Here is a 17,728-nt window from a genome sequence, read left to right as displayed (position 1 = left end):
CTTCTTGTCACTGTAGTAGGGGTCCAGGTCCTCCAAGGGGATGCCGATAACCTCCGGCGGGGGGTCCCCATAGATAAGGGGCAGGCTCTTGCCAGCCTCCAGGTCACTTCGTGGCTTCCGTTCAGGCTCCTCGATCTCCATCTGTTTGTTCCTCTGCTGCCTGGCCTCCTCCTCCACCACCCGCTGTTCTATGGCTGCCAGGGACTCCAGGGTGAAGGGGCGCAGGCTCTGGGGGCCCAGAGGCACCACAGTGGGCAGAGACCGGCGGGCCATCCTTGCATCCTGGGCTCAGGAGCCAGGAGGGTGGTGGGCAACCGGGGCAGCTGTAATGTGCAGCCCCCAAGTGCTGGGTGGCCACCCCGCCCACGGGCCAGGCTGGGGAGAGGGGCACGCAGGCTCTGCTGGGATTGTGAGGTGTGCCTGTGAGGCCTGGATGCTGCTGCTGTGCAGGTACCAGACACCCCTGAGCATCACCCCTGAGCCCTGCACCACATTCTCCCCTGCAGGGGGCTGGCTGCCCTCAGAACTGATGGCAAACCAACCAGATCCTCTTCGGCCTTGGGGGCTCGGGGTCAACTGCCCAGTGCCCTCAAATGCCTCCTTGGCCCAAGCTCTGGGCACAGTGTAGCTTCAGCCTGCAAGGAAAGAGAGAATCACAACAGGCTAGTATGCCCATGTGGCCTCTGCCCCAACGTGAGGAGGAAAGGAGTCAGATGTGAAACATGCTGGTGGGCGCAGAGAATGGGCTGAGGTCCTGGTGGGATCAGCTTTAAGCAGGAATGGCAGATGGATTTCACCTGGAGGGCTGGTTTGGCTTGGCTGCTATTGGCTGCCCAGAGAGGTGGGCAGAGACCATCGACATTGTGGCCAGACTCTGTGCAAAGAGACTGATGTGATTGATTAGTTATGTCTGCCAGAGGCATGCGGCAGGAGAATGTGGCATGTGTGCCTGTGTTTGCCGTCCCTGGCCTGGAGAAAGGGAAAGATGTGGGGATGCAGAGTATCCTGTCCTGAGCTTTGAGGAAGTTTGATGTTTGGCTGCAAGAGGGAAGAAGGAAGGGATCTAGGTCCTGCAGAGGGTCCCACCAGCTCCCTCCCAGGGGACCTGTGGGATCCAACCCAGGGCATGCAGGGGAGATGGAGCAGGAAGATGCAAGGGGTGTGGGGGGGGGTTCGGGGGGGCTGCAGGTGCTGACATGGGAAAGGAGGACACACATGAAAGGCCGTGGGCAAAAGGAGATGGACAGTTTCAATGGTGTGGGCAGGGCTGGAGCTCCCAGGGACTGTTTTCGGCTAGTGGTCCCTGGATGAACTGGTGGATGAAGGGGCACCCACCAGGAGCTTTAGAAGCCTGTGAGCACTGTGTGGACTGTGTCTCCTGGGCCAGTCCCTTGGCCTCTGCTGGCCCCTGCCCAGCCATCCTGAACCTGTTCCCTGTGGAAGGGAGGTAGTGGGTCACTTCTCTCCCATACCCTGGGGGATAATCCACATCAGCAGGCAGGCACAGGGAGACCCAAGGGTCCCCAGAGACAGAGCCCTCCCAGAGCCACCCAGAGCTATGCAGGGGGGTGGCAGCCTTTTCCCAGTGCGCCCACATACCCCGCAGGGTCTCTGTACCAGCCAGTGCGGGCACTTCCTCACGCTTGGTCAACAGGTGGGAGGGCAGCCCAGGGAGTAGCCAGAGCCATTGGGCAAAGCTGGCCACACCCCCGGCCTGGCTGCCCAGCTGCTCCCTACTATCATCACGGGGAGTCGTGTTTCCACAGGGATGACTCTGCTCATTCCTGCTGACCCTGTCCCCCAGCTGCTCCTTGGCCCCACGGTGTGCGTGGGAGTGCGTGTGCATGAGCACACGTTTACACACACACACACCCAGCCTGAAACCACCCCCCACACAGTACCCATAGTTTGTGCCCTGCCACTTAGCACACACCTTCCCGCATTCACTGCCATCGCCTATCCCACATACATGCCCACACAGAAGACGCTGACCTGGCAGGTGACCCTGGAAGGACCCCGTGGCTGCTGGGCACCCCCCCCAGTTCACAGGTCCCACTTGGCCACAGTCCTTTGGTGAGCCCAAGTGGCACTACAGACGACCAGAGTCGACTGGCTCGGCCCCAGCACTCAACACTACACTCACCAGAGTCACCAGAGGCTCCCAGTGGACAGCCCCAGTGGTTGCTTCTCAGCTGCCCCTCTGGCCACGCCCCCTCTGCTCTGCGGGCTCCTCCTCCCTGCTCCTGGAAGATGCTGCTTCTCCAGGGCTGGGTCTGCAGCCCCTGGTCACAGCACCCACCTCCCACCCCCCACATCCCCCTCTGTGCCACCTCCTTTCTGTGATCTCTGCCACATCTGTTCCCGCCTCCCTGGTGGCCCCACACCTGTCAAGCCACTGTTCCCTTCCATGTGAGCTGCAGCCTGCACAGCTGTCAGGTCAACGGTACTTCATGCCTCCTGCTGTGGTTGGCTGTTGGCGTCTGTCCCCCCCACCACACTCCTGGTGGGCTGGGTTTGGGGTCACCACGGAATCTGGTGCCTGGCACATTGGCACAGACCCACAGGTGGCACTGCCAGCCTGACATCTCCTCCTCCTGTCCCCCAGCGGGCCCCAAACAGACTCTATCTTTCCCTTCAAAACTTGCACTCCACCTAAATTCCTCTCCTCCTATTCCCTCCACCAACCCTAAAGCCACTTCACCTCTGGATGTCTTGTTACATGAGGGGGAGTGTCCTCCTTGGCCAGGCCAGCTGAAGGCACAGTTTTGGTTGGTGGCTGGAAGCACCCTGGTACTGTAAACCTGGCCAGTCCCCACGCCCTGCTGCTGCTCCCTCCTGTTGCTACCTCAACACCCCTCACCTGCTCTGCTCAAACAACCTCCCACAGGTCTCCCTACCTACCGCTGGGCTCCCCTCGAACCCACCATCCACACTTCTAAAATCACACCTCTGATCTTGTCACTCCCCGCGATTAATCCTTCGCTGGCTTCCCACTGCTTCAGTGCGCGTCCAGTCTCCTCCACGTGGCCTTCCTGAGGCCTTCTACGTTTGGATCCCTACCTTGCCACCAACCCCCTCCCGTTCTCTGGCCATGTTACCTCCATTTATACCAATGGCCCAAGCTATTGGGTTGGCCAAAAAGTTTGTTTGTTTTTTTCCCACATGATGGCTCTAGTAGTTCTCAGTTGTCTTTAACTTCAGATGAAACAATTTTGTTCGATCGTATTGTGACAGCTGCCATATCAGCGTGCATTAAAAAAAAACTTATCAAAACTGGTAAATTTTTGTGCAATCATTTTAATATTGAAAATGGAAGAAAAGCAACATTTTGGCATATTGTGCTTTATTATTTCAAGAAAGGTAAAAATGTGACTGAAATGCAAAAAAAGATTTGTGCAATGTGTAGAGAAGGTGCTGTGACTGATCGAATGTGTCAAAAGTGGTTTGTGCAGTTTCTTGGTGCTATTGACATGTTGGCCGAATAATTCTTTGCTGTGGGGCTTGTGCATTGGAAGACGATTAGCAGCGTCTGCCCACTGTCCCTGGCCTCTGCCCACTAGAAGCCAACAGTGGGAGACAGCCGACATACTCAAAATATCTAAGTCAATAAAGTTATTGGTGAAAATGAAAAATGTGTTTTTTATTTTATGGGATAAACAATGGACTTTTTGGCCAACCCAGTATTTCCCATCCTACTTGTGCCTTTGCTTATGGTCTGCTTGCCTCCTAGAGTACTCCTCTTTTTTGTTTCCCTGGAAAGCTTGAATTTGTCCTTCCAGACTTAACCTACACAAAAAACACCGCTTCCAGGAAGCCCTCCCTGGGCACCCTTGGCTGAGAGGACCAATCGTTTGTGCCAGCAGTGTACCTAATGTTCAGTACAAGTTTGTCAAAAGAATGAATGAGTTACAACAACACTTTCCCTTGGCCCCTTTCTCTTTTAAGCACACCCTGAACCTAAATTGTAACTAGAAGCTGTATCTCCCCTGACATGGCCTCTTCCAGCACTCTCCCGCCCCCACTTCCTACCTTTGAGCTCAGCCCTGGCTCTGGCTGCTATAATCCTTGGGCTCCTTCCAGCCCTCAGCCCTCCGACCCTGCACTGTCTCCCCTGCCATCAGCACCTCCGACTCTGCTTCCCTTCTCACCCACCCTCTGTTTCATGAGCCATCATCATAATCCTGCCCTAGAAAACACCCTCGAATCCAGCCTCCTCTCCTCCCATCCCACTCACCGGGGGAAACCCAGCCCGCCAGTCCCAGTGCTGCTGTCCTGAGTCAGCCCCTGGGGGACTGCATGTCGCTGGAGCAAAGGCAACACCTGGCTGGCTTCACGCTGACTTCACACCTACATACAGACTCCAGGTTTGCCCCCATCCTGCCCTGAAAGTGCCAGTTTCTCTGGTAGCCTTGCTTTTCCACTTTTGGGGAACAACGACTTCATGCCTTGTGTTCTTTCCTCGAACCTCCCGCACTCCTCCCACAGCGCTCCCAGCTGCTGGCTCTGCCTCCAGTCTTCACAGAGAGCCCAGGGGCCATCACGCACTGCCCAGGGGACACAGCCCTCTTTACCACCTCCCCACTTCTTCCTCCATCCAAAGGCCAGGCTTCCCCTTGGGCTCAGGCCCCCACCCATCATCCCTTCCTGAGGACTTCACTCTCCAGCTGTCTTCTCTCTACCACCATCAGCCTCTCCCCTCTTCAAAATAATGGCGGCCGTGACAAAAACCACCCTCCTGACCTCACACCTCCCTTCATCTATTGCCCTATTTTTCTGTTCCTCTTCACAAACCAACTTCTTGGAAAGTATCTACACCAGCTGTCTTTACTTCCTTACTTTTCATTCGCTCCCCACTCCATTCCAACCTGGCTCCCGTTCCCCCAACTCAACTGAAACAAGTCACTAGCACCCTCCCTGTTGCCAAGTCTGCCGAACACATTTCTGTCTTCACCTCCCTCAGCCTCCCAGAAGCATTCAACCCAGCTGGCCGCAGCCCCCTCTGGAACTCTCCGTTCGCTCAGCCTCCAGGACGGCACATCCATGGTTTCCCTCCCGCCTCTCTGGCTGTTCCTTCTCAACTCACTTTGCTTGTCCCTCTTCCTAAAGTTTCTCAAGATCTAGTCTGGGTCTGGATGGTATCTTGCCTATGACTGTGAATACTGTTACAGGAATATGATGAACTTCTCCTTTGAGCCCTGGGCTATTGGGCCATTCCATGTGTGGAGCTCACAGGCATCCCCACCTACAGTGTCTGCAATAACACACTTCTGTTCTTCCCACAGTCTGTTCCACCCACATCTGTTCCATCCACAGTCTTCTTCAACCCAGGAAATGGCACCGCCATCCATCTGGTTGCTCAAGTCCAAAACTGGGGTGTCTCTCTGAATTCTGTTTTTTTCTTTGCCTTCTACATGCAATCCGTCCAAAGTTCTGTCAATACCATCTCAAAAATGCCCCTGACCTCACCTTTTCCCCTGCTCCATATCACAGTAATTTCTTGCATTAACCTGTTTCCTGCTAAGTTGCTTTTGTCCTGCCCCCTCCAAAACAGTCCCATTAAGCAGCCAATGATCTTCTCTTTAAATTTGTTTTTATGTATTGATTTCAGAGAGAGGTAAAGGGAGAGAGAGAGAAAAAAACACACACACATCAATTTGGTGTTCTATTTAATCATGCATTCATTGGTTGATTCTTGCATGTGCTCTGACCGAGAATCAAACCTACAACTTTGGTATATCAGAACAACACTCTCACCAACTGAGCTACCTGGCCAGGGCCTGATGATCTTTTAAAAACAAGAAACAAATCAGAGCCTTCTGCTTAAATTTCTCCAGTAACTACCTGTCGTACTTAGAATAAAACCTAAATGTCTGATGATCCAGCCCCTTCATACCTCTTCACCTTGTCTCCTGATCTCTCCTCCCTGCTCACTCTGCCCCAGGCCCCTGACCTCTCCAGCTCCTTGACCACTGGGATCACACGTGCCTTTGAGCCTTTGCTCTCCCTGGAGCGCTCACCCCCTCCCTCTTCACATTACTGTTCCTTCTCACCCTTCGTCTAGACTCAAATGTCTCTTCTCCAAGAAGCTTTCTCCTCTTCCAGTGACTAGCACAGTCCTCTATATGTTCCTTGACAAAAAAAAAAGTCTCCTGTAATTGGTAATTGCTTGTTTATTTGACTGATTTATTTGTCTGTCTCTTCCACTAGACGGAAATGCTAAGAGGGCAGGAACTGCGTGTGTAAGCCGCCATGGCCAGTCCCAGCACTGGGCACACAGTGGGCACTCAGTATGTGTTTGCTGAAAGAACAAGTGGATGAGGCCTTGGATACAGACCATTCCGGAGGTAAAATGGATTCTGATATACTCTATCCATCCATCCTGTTCAAAAGCCGGAAGATGAGCTAGCCCCGAGTAGGACACAAAGACATCCCAGCTGGGCATCCTGCCTTCCGAGAGCTGGTAGATGGGGAGAAGGCGGACACAGGCACACGTAACTAGGATGTGAGGAGAGCATGAAGCCCACCCTAAAGCAAGGAGGTGAGTGTACTGTGGGAGTTCAAGTGGATGTGTGGTCACTTCCAGGTTGGGGAAGGAAAGATGTGGCTTTTCATTTCAGCCTCAAAGATGAGTAGGTTATGAACTCAGGGAAACGGAGGGGAAGGGCACTCCAGGGAGAGGAATGGTGAGAGCTAAGACGGAGGTGAGACGTAAGGAACTATGCTGTGTCAGCCCTTGTGCAGGAATTTGGGGAAGGTGGGTTGGAAAGCTGGGCCAGTGCCTGGAATGACAGGCCTGGGAGTCTTCACTTCATCCTGTAACCTGGGAGAGCCCCTGGGAGAGGCGGACCAGCCTGTATGTGTCTTCTGCCCACCCTTGCAAAGTTTTTAGAATAGATGGGACACTAGTGGAGGAGTGGAAGGACACCTGGGATGTATGCACAGTGACTTCCTGGTGGGGTCAACATGACGATGCCCCACATCATGGACTGGGCGTCACGCTGGCAGATCTCCATGCCTCCTCCAGCCACAGCCTGGAGTAAAAGGAACTAACAGGGTAGCTTGAATCCTCCTTTTACAGCCAAAGATCAGACTCCAGCCTTGGCCCTGGGCCTCAGGTGTGGCCCAGGCTTCTGGGGGGCTCCAGGCAACATATTCCCATTGAATTTGAGAATGTTGGAGTTAGGACTTCTACAGGCCAAGATGGAGGCGTAGGTAGACACACTGTGCCTCCTTGCACAACCAAAAGAAGGACAACAATAATTTAAAAACAAAAAACAACCAGAACTGATAGAAAATCAAAGTGTATGGAAGTCCGACAACCAAGGAGTTAAAGAAGAAATATCCATCCAGACTGGTAGGAGGGGTGGAGACAGGCAACTGGATGGAGAGGACTCGCGGCAAGGAGGTGGCTGGCAGACCCAGTGAGGCAGCGGATTGCAGACTGGGTGGCCTCACATTCACATGCAGATAAACCGGGAGAAACAAATGGGGAGTGGGACGGACTGCACAGCCCAGGGCCCCAACATCGGGAAATAAGGCCTCAAACCACTGATTAAAAACACCTGTGGGGGTTGAGGCAGAAGGAGAAACTCCCAGCCTCACAGGAGAGCTCATTGGAGAGACCCACAGGGTCCCAGAACGTGCACAAGCCCACCCACACAGGAATCAGCACCAGAAGGGCCCAATTTGCTTGTGGGTAGTTGGGGAAGTGACTGAAAGCCAGCAGAGAGTGGAGCAAGCACCATTGTTCCTTCTCGGGCTCCTCCCCCATATATAGCGTCACAACCCAGCAATGTAGGTTGCCCTGCCCTGGTGAACACCTAAGGTTCTGCCCATCACTACATAACAGGTGTGTCAAAACAAAACAAAACAAAACAAAACAAAATGTCCAAATGAAAGAATAGATCGAAGCTCCAGAAAAAATAAAGCTAAGAGATGAAGAGATAGCCAACCTATCAGATGCACAGTTCAAAACACTGGTAATCAGGATGCTCACAGAATTGGTTGAATTTGGTTACAAATTAGATGAAAAAATGAAGGCCATGCTAAGTGAAATAAAGGAAAATGTACAGGGAACCAGTAGTGGTGGGAAGGAAACTGGGACTCAAATCAACAGTGAACTAGAAGGAAGAAAGAAACATCCAACCAGAAAAGAATGAAGAAAAAAGAATTCAAAAAAATGAGGAGAGGCTTAGGAACCTCCAGGACATCTTTTAAATGTTCCAACATCCAAATTATAGGGGTAGCAGAAGGAGAAGAGGAAGAGCAACAAGTGGAAAAGTTATTTGAACAAATAATAAAGGAGAACTTCCCCATTCTTGCTAAGGAAATAGACTTCCAGGAAGTCCAGGAAGCTCAGAGAGTCCCAAAGACGTTGGACCCAAGGAAGAACACACCAAGGCACATCGTAATTACATTAGCCATGATAAAAATGAAGGAGAGAATCCTAGAAGCAGCAAGAGATAAGGGGACAGTAACCTGCAAAGGAGTTCCCATCAGACTGTCAGCTGATTTCTCAAAAGAGACCTTACAGGCAAGAAGGGGCTGGAAAGAACTATTCCAAGTCATGAAAGGCAAGGACCTATATCCAAGATTGCTCTATCCAGCAAAGCTTTCATTTAGAATGGAAGGGCAGATAAAGTGCTTCTCAGATAAGGTCAAGTTAAAGGAGTTCATCATCACCAAGCCCTTATTATATGAAATGTTAAAGGGATTTATCTAAAAAAAAAAAAAAAGAAGAGATATGAATAGTAAAATGACAGGAAACTCACAATCATTTACAACCACACCTAAAACAAAACCAAAAACAAAGCAAACAACTACAATAGGAACAGAACCACAGAAATGGAGATCACATGGAGGGTTATCAGTGGGGGAGTAGGAAGGGGAGAGAGGGAGAAAAGGTACAGAGAATAAGTAGTATAGATTGTAGGTAGAAAATAGACAGGGGGAGGGTAAGAAAAGTATAGGAAATGTAGAAGCCAAAGAACTTATATGTACGACCCATGGACATGAACTAAAGTGGGGGAATGTGGGTGGGAGGGGGTGTGCAGGGTGGAGGGGTGTGAAGGGGGAAAATGGGGCAACTGTAATAGCATAATCAATAAAATACATTTTTTTAAAAAAACTCAACTCTGTATAAGATGACCAAAAAAAAAGAAGGTTGGAGTTGCAAGGACCCGAGACATCCACAAGTCCAACTCCTCATTTTACAGATGGGGAAACTGAGGCCCAGAGAGGCACAAACTCTCTGCAGATCGCACATTTATTCATTCAACAAACATGTCCTGAGCATCTGCCCTGTGCGGGACTCCCTTCTGGGAGCCAGGGATATAACAGTGGCAAAGTCCCTGTCCTCACCACTCCTGCATTCCAGAGGGAGGAGGCAGATAACAAATAGGAAAGCAAATAAGATAATTTTAGAGAGTGAAAAATGAGAGGCCAAGCCATAATTAAAACCCCACTCCCTGGGTGCCAGGACCGGAGCCCATTTAGTAAGTGAAAAGCCCCACTGGAACCTTTGTCAAAACGGAAGTTTGGGCGGAAGTGGTGGGTAAAGTCAGGCCATCTTGGGGGCCTGGAGGTGGTAAGCAGACAGGGACGGGTGGGGAGGAAGGGCTGGGAGTAGGGAGGCCAGGCGGAGCCGGCTGTCCTCAAGCAGGAAGGCGAGGGTGAGGACGCTGGAGGGTGAGGACGCTCTTCCCTGGAGCTGGTCCAGCCCAGCATTGTGTCTTTCTCTGTGGGGCTGCCAGACCGGAACATGCGACTCCAGCTACAGGCCGACCACAGAGAGAGGCCTTCTCTCCCAGGCCTGGGCACCCTTTGAATTCATTCATCCCAATATGGCATTTGCTTCTTCAGCAACCCATTCATGAGGTGGAGTTTGCTTTGCAGTCAGCTCTGGAATTTTGCCCCATGAGCTGTGGTCCAGTTAGATCTTCCCCATCTTATAGATTGTACCATTGATTTTTCTCTTTTAAATCCAGGTGGACCTAAAAAATATTTGCAAATTGAATCTAAGAGTGTATCAAAATAATACACTGTGACCAAGTGGTCAAGTATGCAAAACAGGTTGAATGTTAAAACATGAGTTGATGTAATCCATCACCTCAACGGGCTAAAGAAGAAAAACCACATGATTATAGTAAGAGATGCAGGGGAAAAACGCACTTGACAAAATCCAACACGCATTCCTGATAAAAACTCTCAGCAAACTAGGAATAGAGGGAAATTTCCTTGACCTGATAAAGAACATTTACAGAAAACCTACAGCTAACATAGCACCTAAGGCCGAGAAGCTAGAAACTTTGCCACTAAAGTCAGGAACAAGGCAAGGACGTCCTCTCTCACCACTGCTTTTCAACATCGTCCTGGAAGTCCTAGCTGGTGCAATAAAACAAGAAAAGGAAATAAGAGGCATACTGATTGGGAGGGAAGAAGTAAAACTGCCTTTGTTCACAGGTGACATGATTGCCTATGTACAAAATCCAAAAGAATCAACAAAAAAATCTCATGGAACTAATAATATTCTAGTCATGTTCCAGAATGTAAGGCTAATATAAATCCAGGGCAGGATTTTACATCTACCTCCACTTAAGTCCCCTCTGTCCACTGTACTTCTTCACCGCCAGTCTTCTGTGTGGGCCTGTTGGATCGTGACTCTTCCCTCTCAGTTCAAGGTCGTCCTTCACAGTTGGGTGTCTGTGACCTTGATTATCCCCAGTTATTGGCCAAGCAAGACTCAGGACAGACACCACCACTCTCCTTCTTCCTGTGGACATATGTTTCTAGAATATTCTCTCCTAGAACACCTATGTTTTCAAGGAGGGGCCTTCAAGCATCCAGAGACCCACCAGCTGCACTGCGTCAGCTTGAATTCCCCCAAGAGGCCTCAGCCATGCCCCCCTCTCGCTTAGGATGTAAAGGCCACTGTGAGACACTCTCCTGAAGGCAGAAAACGGATGTAACCTGCCCCTCATAGGCTGTCCTCTGGGGCTTAGCCCTGAAAATGCAAAGGTAGCTTCTTGCTGACCTTGCTCAGGTCCCGGTTCCCACCCCTCCTGCTGACCAAGTTGCTCCTCGTCTTCAGGAAAGCTTCTGGTCACCCACCAGAGTCTGGCTGCTTGGTTTCTCTGCCGATTGAGAGCAAAGTCACCCAGAGCTGTATGTGGCCAGAAAGACCCCTCAAGCTTCGCCTGCAGTGGGGCCTCAGACTTGGAATTTTCTGGGAGATTGAAACAGGTCCAGACTTTTTCTGTGCTGGCCAAAGACAGCATCCGGCATCCGGGTGGCCTACTTCCCAAATTCCTACATTCCGGCTATGGCCTAACTCCAAGGATACAAAATGGGTCCCCTGTCCCCCTACTTGTAACTCTCAAGCCACAGCGTTTTCTCAGCAAGGGCAGGGGTCGGCGAGGGGTGAGGATGGGAGAGTAGCTGTGTTGTTTCCCTGTCGGCACTTAGGGCCTCTAGGGAGTCACTGGGGCGGCCCCCCTCCTGGCCTGACACTCTCTGCAGAGGAAGTTGGCTCCAGGAAGTCTTGGAGTGTGGCCTGAAGCCCGGAGTCTGGTACCAAAACCTCCGGACTCCCAGGAGCCCTGAGAATTCTGGGAACACTCAGGGTCACATGGGGTGCCCCTGGTGAGGGGCGGGCTGATGCTGATTGCATTTTGTATGTGACCCTCTCTGGGCCAAAACAAGCCCCATTTTTCAGGCACCTGATTCAACTAGCCTGATAATTTGTCCCCCGTAAGGGGTAAGAATGATAGTGGTGGCCACATTTATTTTGCCCTTGCTGTATGCTGAGGTTGGCTTGCTATTTGGGGTATATTGGCAGCCCCTTCTCCCACCATCAACCCTCTTCTTGGCCAGCACCCAAAGGCTCTTTAAGAGCATTGGTTAGTTTTTCCCCAGCGTGCTTTCTTCCTCCTCCCAAGCCTGACCCTTTCCCTCCATCCAGAGTTCTTCTGGTTGGCTAGGGGCTCGGTGAAATAAAAACCCACACATGGGCTATGTTTGAGTTTTGTGAGCTGTGCCCACTTCCGGCTAACCCCTCTCAGCTCATCCGTGGGGCCTGGAAGTCTTTTCTCCACAGAAGCAAAGGCCCGAGAGTGAGCTTCTCCTTCCAAGACTGAACCTTAAATCAGAGGACTTTATCTCACCTCAAAATACAGAATTCCAAGCCTCACTCAGCTTGATAAAGAGTCTACTTAGGGTGGAGGGGTTGGTTCCTCCAGCTCCCAAATCTCAGCACTGCTGTGCCGACGAGCACAGGCCCATGAACTGGAGGCCTAAGAAATATTTCTTGATGAACAGCGGTCATGAATACGTTCATCTGGTGCTCACTGTGTGCCAGGCGCTGTTCCAAGTGCTTCAGATTCATCACCCCAGCTAACAAGTGGCAGAGGAAGGATTCGAATGCAGCTCCTTGATGCCAAACCCACCTGCCTACTACTGCCAACACCGCCTCCCTCCAGCCCTTTGGAGAACTGGGCTGGGCACAGCTGCCCTCCCCAGCACAGGGCACACCCAGGTTGAGGTCCCGTCCAGGGTGCCCCCTAGGGCGGTCTGACCCTCCTCTGTCTGTTCTCTGCAAAGGACAGACTAGAGCCCTTGGGCCAAGCCCCGGAAAGGCGTGGGTTGGGGCAGGCGTCTGGCAGGCCCTGGCAGGACCAGGCTCAGGCCCCGGGGACCTCGTGTTGAGAGCTGCGGGTGGTGGGGCCTACAGGTCCACACTTTGATAAAGAGTCTTCCTGAAGGCTTGGTTTTTATTTTCACTAATCAACCCCCATATACTTTCAACTCCCTCTGCAGCCCACTGGTGCGCACGCACGCACACTCCTTGCTTCTGTGAGTCATGTTCCAGTGGCTCCAAAGGGTAGCAGGCCGGTTGGTTTAGGCCTGGGGTTCCCTAGCCTCTGTTGGTTCAGCACTTTCTATGGGCCACCACGCATGGTGACCCAGGGTCCCTGGATGCCCCCTCAGACCTGTGCGTGCACACCTTCTCCTACACACACATCTAGGGCCACGTCACGGCCCTGGGGCAGATCACACCTTGCACACAGGGTGGCCTCCCTCCACCCCTGGCCGCCCACACCTGCTCCTACCTATGTCACCCCCAGACTCGGACCTCTGCTCTGCTCTCTTCTCTCTCTGCCCCGCACCCTCACCCCTCCCACACCACAGCCAACAGGCCTTTTTCCTGCCCTGAGTCCACCAAGAGGCCAAGAAGAAGATTCTGCAGAACTGATCCTGATCCTGGAGAATTCCAGGGCCGGCCTGTCTCCCTAGTTCCTCCATCAACCCTTAACCATGGGGGTAAGGGGGGCTTTGAGCTCAAGCCCCAGGTCCGAGCAAGCCCTAAGGGTAGGGGTCATGGGCACCAGCACCAGGAGGAGTGACCGACCCTCTTGCTGCCTGAGGCACCGGGCCTATGACCTCCACCCAGCCGCATGCTCAGAGAAATTTGCTCAAGCCCAGAAACTGCTCCAGGGATGTTTTCTCACCAGCTGTCCTGGTAGAAGATCCTTCTCCAAAAATTAGGCCGACAGAGAACTTACAAGCCTCAGAAAAGACGAGGGCCACTGGCGGGCCTTACTAAAGCCTGAGCCCGAGAGTCTGTGCCCTGCCATCCCAGCAAACTCCGCCCCCCGCCCAGGGGAAGAAGCTCCACAGTCCCTTCACAGAGGGACCTCCCTCACCTGAAGAACACACCCTCCCACTTCTGCAGGGGTCAGGTCGCCCTGCTTTCTGCTGGGGAGCCCCATCTCCTTGCAGCTCCTTCCCGATCTGTCACCCCCACGACTGTGAGGCACGCCTGGCCGAATCGCAGCCTGGTGAGCGCCGCTGCAAGGGTTATCTACAGGTTAACACTTCCTTGGGGCGGGCCACTCGCCACATCCTGTTCTGGGCACCTCACGTGTCCTGAGCTCACTTAATTCTCACCTACTGTTATCACTCCATTCCACAGATGAGGAAACTGAGGCGCAGAGCAGGTAAGTAAATGCCCCCACGGGTTATCTGCATAGTAAATAAACTAGGGCTGGAAGCCCAACTCTCCACTCTCTCGAGAGTTCTTGGCTCTTAACCACCAAGCTCTGTCGCCCACAGGCCCTCCAGGGCCTGTCTGGTGGGGCCTCACAAACCGGTCAAAAGCAGAGTGGGGCCGGGGACTACTGCACTTTTGTCTCTGCTGGGGGTCCTGCGAGGAGAGGGGCAGCCTGCCCTGCCCTTGGCAGAGCCCTGGGTTCCCGGAGCCCCTTCTGCTCTTCCTGCCGACCCATCCCCCCACCCCCCTCCAGGAGGGCTGTTGACCGAAAACCGCAGGGAATAAAAATAGCTGTTGCTGAGGAGGCAGACTGCGGGCCAGAGCACATGAAAGGCCTGGGGCAGCGGCACTGGAGGTGGAGGCAACCTGGGATTCCCCGGCCCCAGCCCATCGGCACCTCCTGATGGAGCCCCGGCCTGTCCCCGCCACCACCGCAAAGCTGGGGACACACAACTCTAGGACTACCCATGAGAACCTGCTCCTGACCCCCCCCCGTCTCAGTAACGAGCTCTGCCCCCACCCAGCCAGTACAAGGGTGAGCTCCTCCCTAGGGAGCTGTGGCCTTGGCCGCTGCGGACAGGGCCCTGCCCCTCGCTAGCATGCACCTCGGGGAAGTGACAGGACCCTCCGGCCTGAGCCTCCTGGGAGGAGGAGTCAGGAGACTGAAAGTCTGTACGGCTTGTGCCGCGGGCGCCGACATCTGCCCTCCCCCGCCCCTCCTGTCTCCCGACCCCCTCTCTGAGGACCCCAGTCTCAGATTTTTAATTTCTCTTCAATGCAGCTCCCTCCTGTCACCTGGAGAGATTCTTCCCCATCCTCTCTGGCCACACCTGCCCCCTCGGAGACCCCCCCACCTCTCTGTCATTCTCCACACTTTGTTCTGGGGGCCAGAGTTGCCCCCAAAGGCCGGGACCTTGTCAGGACCACCCCCAGCTCTGGTGCAGGGCTCTGCCTTCAGCGTCCTGCTCAGGGCTTCCCCGGGGCCGGGGCCTGGGCCTGGGGTTGGGGCACAGAAACCCCGGCAAGGCAACGAGAGATGTGAGGCAGCCCTGGCACTCGGGCCAGCCCAGAGTTGGGAGAGCCCTGACCCCCTGCCCCCTGCAGGTTCTCAACCAGAAACGACAAGTAGGGCGGGGCTGGGAAGGACCCTTAATTCGCTTCTTCAAACCCTGCTGAAGTTCCAGACACTCTTGACGGATGCCTGGGATGAAGAGGTGGGTGGAGCCTTGGGTTATGTCTGGGCCCCTGTGTGGTCACCCACAGGTGATGTGGCTTCTAGTAGTAGTGCAATGACCACAGCTGTCCACACCACCACCACACAGAGTGAGGCCAGGAGAACAGGGAGGGTCCTGGGAGAACCAGGCCCCTCTGCCTCCAACCCCAACCCTGCACTCTCAGGCCCTCCTTAGCTGAGTCCAGTGCCCCCCGGGGGCGGTCACAGACTTGGTCACAGAGGAGAGACAACAATGCCCACCCCTGGCTCCACCCACCTGTCAGCCCCTTCTCTCCAGACCAGCCGGACCTGGCCCAGGAGCTTGTCTGTAGCTCCTCTTCCAAGCTGGTCCGTTCTTAGGGGCTGAATTAAATGGCTTCAAGGCTCCTGTGGGCTCTAACCTTCCCAGGCCCTGGGGGGATTTATTCTGTGCAAGTTCCTGCTGCAGGTGGTATGGATGGGAGGGGGTTATGTCCAGTCCCCACCTGGAGGGCCACCTCCCCATAGTGGGACTCTGTGAGCTCTCATTTTGACCTGGCCCCCTGCCCTGACCCCATGTCCCCAGCACGGGGGGAAGGGCAGCAGACAGTGCTTAACCCAGGGGGCTGGGAAGGGGCGCAGGCCTCCCCGCCATGCCAGTGCATTCTTGGAAAGCCCCAAGCAGCCTCCACCCACCCTCAGGGTCCTCGAGACAGGACTGCCCCATCTTTTCAACAAATGCCCCCCATCTGGTAAGCAACAGCCCTCACACGCCACTGCCCCTCAGTTCCACATGCCTCCAATGGCCGTGCCGACATGGGCTCTGCTCAGACCAGCCGTCCTGTCTCTAGCCACTGCCCACCCTCCCAGTGTCCTGGGCGCCCAGCTCTGCCGGCAGGGAGGGGGGAAGGGGCTGCGCTGTGCCCTCGCAGAGCACCCCCACTCTGGGCTTCTGCCCCCACCCTGGCCCTGAGTCTCCTCCTGAGTCCCCCAGAGTCCCCTCAGGCCCGCCTCATCTTTTTCCCCTCTCCGCCAGCTTTCCGGCCCCTCCTTCGGCCCCCACCCCTTCCTGGCTTTGACTTCTCCAGGAAAGGAGCCCAACTGTGCTCGGAGCGGGTGGAGAGGCAGGGTGGCAGGCTGAGCCTGGCGGGCGGCGCAGCCTGAGAAGTGTCCTCTGCTGGCATCTCACAGATTCCTGTTTCAGCAGAGCAAAGGAGCCGCCAGCCACCCCCCAGCGGCCTCCTGCCGCTCTCCTCCCCCCACACCCCTGCCTTCACGCTGCAAACAGGCTGAGCGCGGACATTACTTTAGCTCCTCCGCTCTCCTCTCCTGAAGAAACGCAGCCCAGTCTCTGTCCCTTGGGTCACCCCACGCCTGTCCGGGAGCCGAGCCTTAGCCACTGGGCCATTTGTGACCAGGGTGAGGACCCCTGCTGAGAGCAGGACAGCCAACCAAGCAGGGGCACAGAGAGCAGATGACAGGGCAGAGACAGGCAGGTTTGGGGGCCGAGGGTCAAGGCACCGGGAGCTTCGTTCCATCGGCAGGGCAGCCGAGGAGCAGGGCCCGGTGTGGGCAGGACGGTGGTGCCCAGAACAGAGTGGTGACTTCCTCAGAGCCAGGCTGGGCTTGGGTCCAGGGTGCCCTGCCCCTCGGGGTGGCCGCCCTTGGGGTGCCCAGCCCCGGAGGGGGGCAGAGGGGCGCAGTACTCACTGTTGGATGGGAGCAGAGTGCTTGCTGTCATGCCCACCTCGGGCTGAGGCTCGACTCTGGGGGACTTGGCCAGGGGGCCGGGCCGGCGGGGACAGCTGCTGCCGCTGATGTCACAGGGTCATGAGTGAAACCTGAGGACTGGGCCAGTCTTCAGGTGGGAGCCTCAGCCGAACTGCCCTCATCGGCTGTGCTCAGGCTCAGGCAGGGCCCGCCCGGGCTGGTGGCCCACTGACTGCGGAGCAACAGCGTGACACACTCGCCTACCCCCATGTGCACACGCACACTCACTGGGGCACACGTAGGAGCCCATACACGCCTGCTCTCCTTCCTGTGATGAACATACAGAAGCTCATTCTCATATGTGAGCTGCCTTTCACACTCATGTCCAGAAACACTCATGGCGCACACACACTCTCTGACACACGCTTGTGTACACACCCCCAATGCTCACTCACACATGCTCAGCCATACGTGTAAGTCATTCGTGCATTCACACAGTTCCTGTGCTGCATGTTACACCCACTCACGTGTACTACTCACACCTACAGACACACTTCACACTCACGTCCGGCTTGTGCATACATGTGTGTTTTTACATTATGTGACCCTATGCACTCTCCTGTCAGATGAACACAAATGCCACATGTCACGGACACGAGACTTTATCGAGTGAACATCTGTGTGCACATGCACACACTTGCAGTAGAGCTCATGCATTCATGCATATCCATGCCCGCTACCTATGCCCATGCAGCTGTCTGCCCCCATACACACTCCTG

The 17,728-nt window shown here is 54.4% G+C and overlaps 1 protein-coding gene across 1 annotated transcript in view; it reads right to left on the bottom strand.

Moving 5' to 3' along the window:
• Positions 1–17,020, bottom strand: part of SCN4A (sodium voltage-gated channel alpha subunit 4) — a 45,394-nt gene extending 28,374 nt beyond the window's left edge. Inside the window, exons 1-2 of the mRNA XM_045836301.1 lie at positions 16,950–17,020; positions 1–635 (exon numbers count right to left, since the gene is read on the bottom strand). Of these exons, the coding sequence (XP_045692257.1) occupies positions 1–273 (273 nt within the window). The 5' untranslated portion in view covers positions 274–635; positions 16,950–17,020. The remainder of the gene's footprint in view (positions 636–16,949) is intronic.
• Positions 17,021–17,728: the final 708 nt, after the last annotated feature.

This window comes from Phyllostomus hastatus, unplaced genomic scaffold (assembly GCF_019186645.2).
Source record: "Phyllostomus hastatus isolate PE091 unplaced genomic scaffold, TTU_PhHast_1.1 phas_contig_210, whole genome shotgun sequence".
Taxonomy (NCBI): Eukaryota; Metazoa; Chordata; class Mammalia; order Chiroptera; family Phyllostomidae; genus Phyllostomus; species Phyllostomus hastatus.
This window is presented reverse-complemented; position numbering and strand designations above follow the sequence as displayed.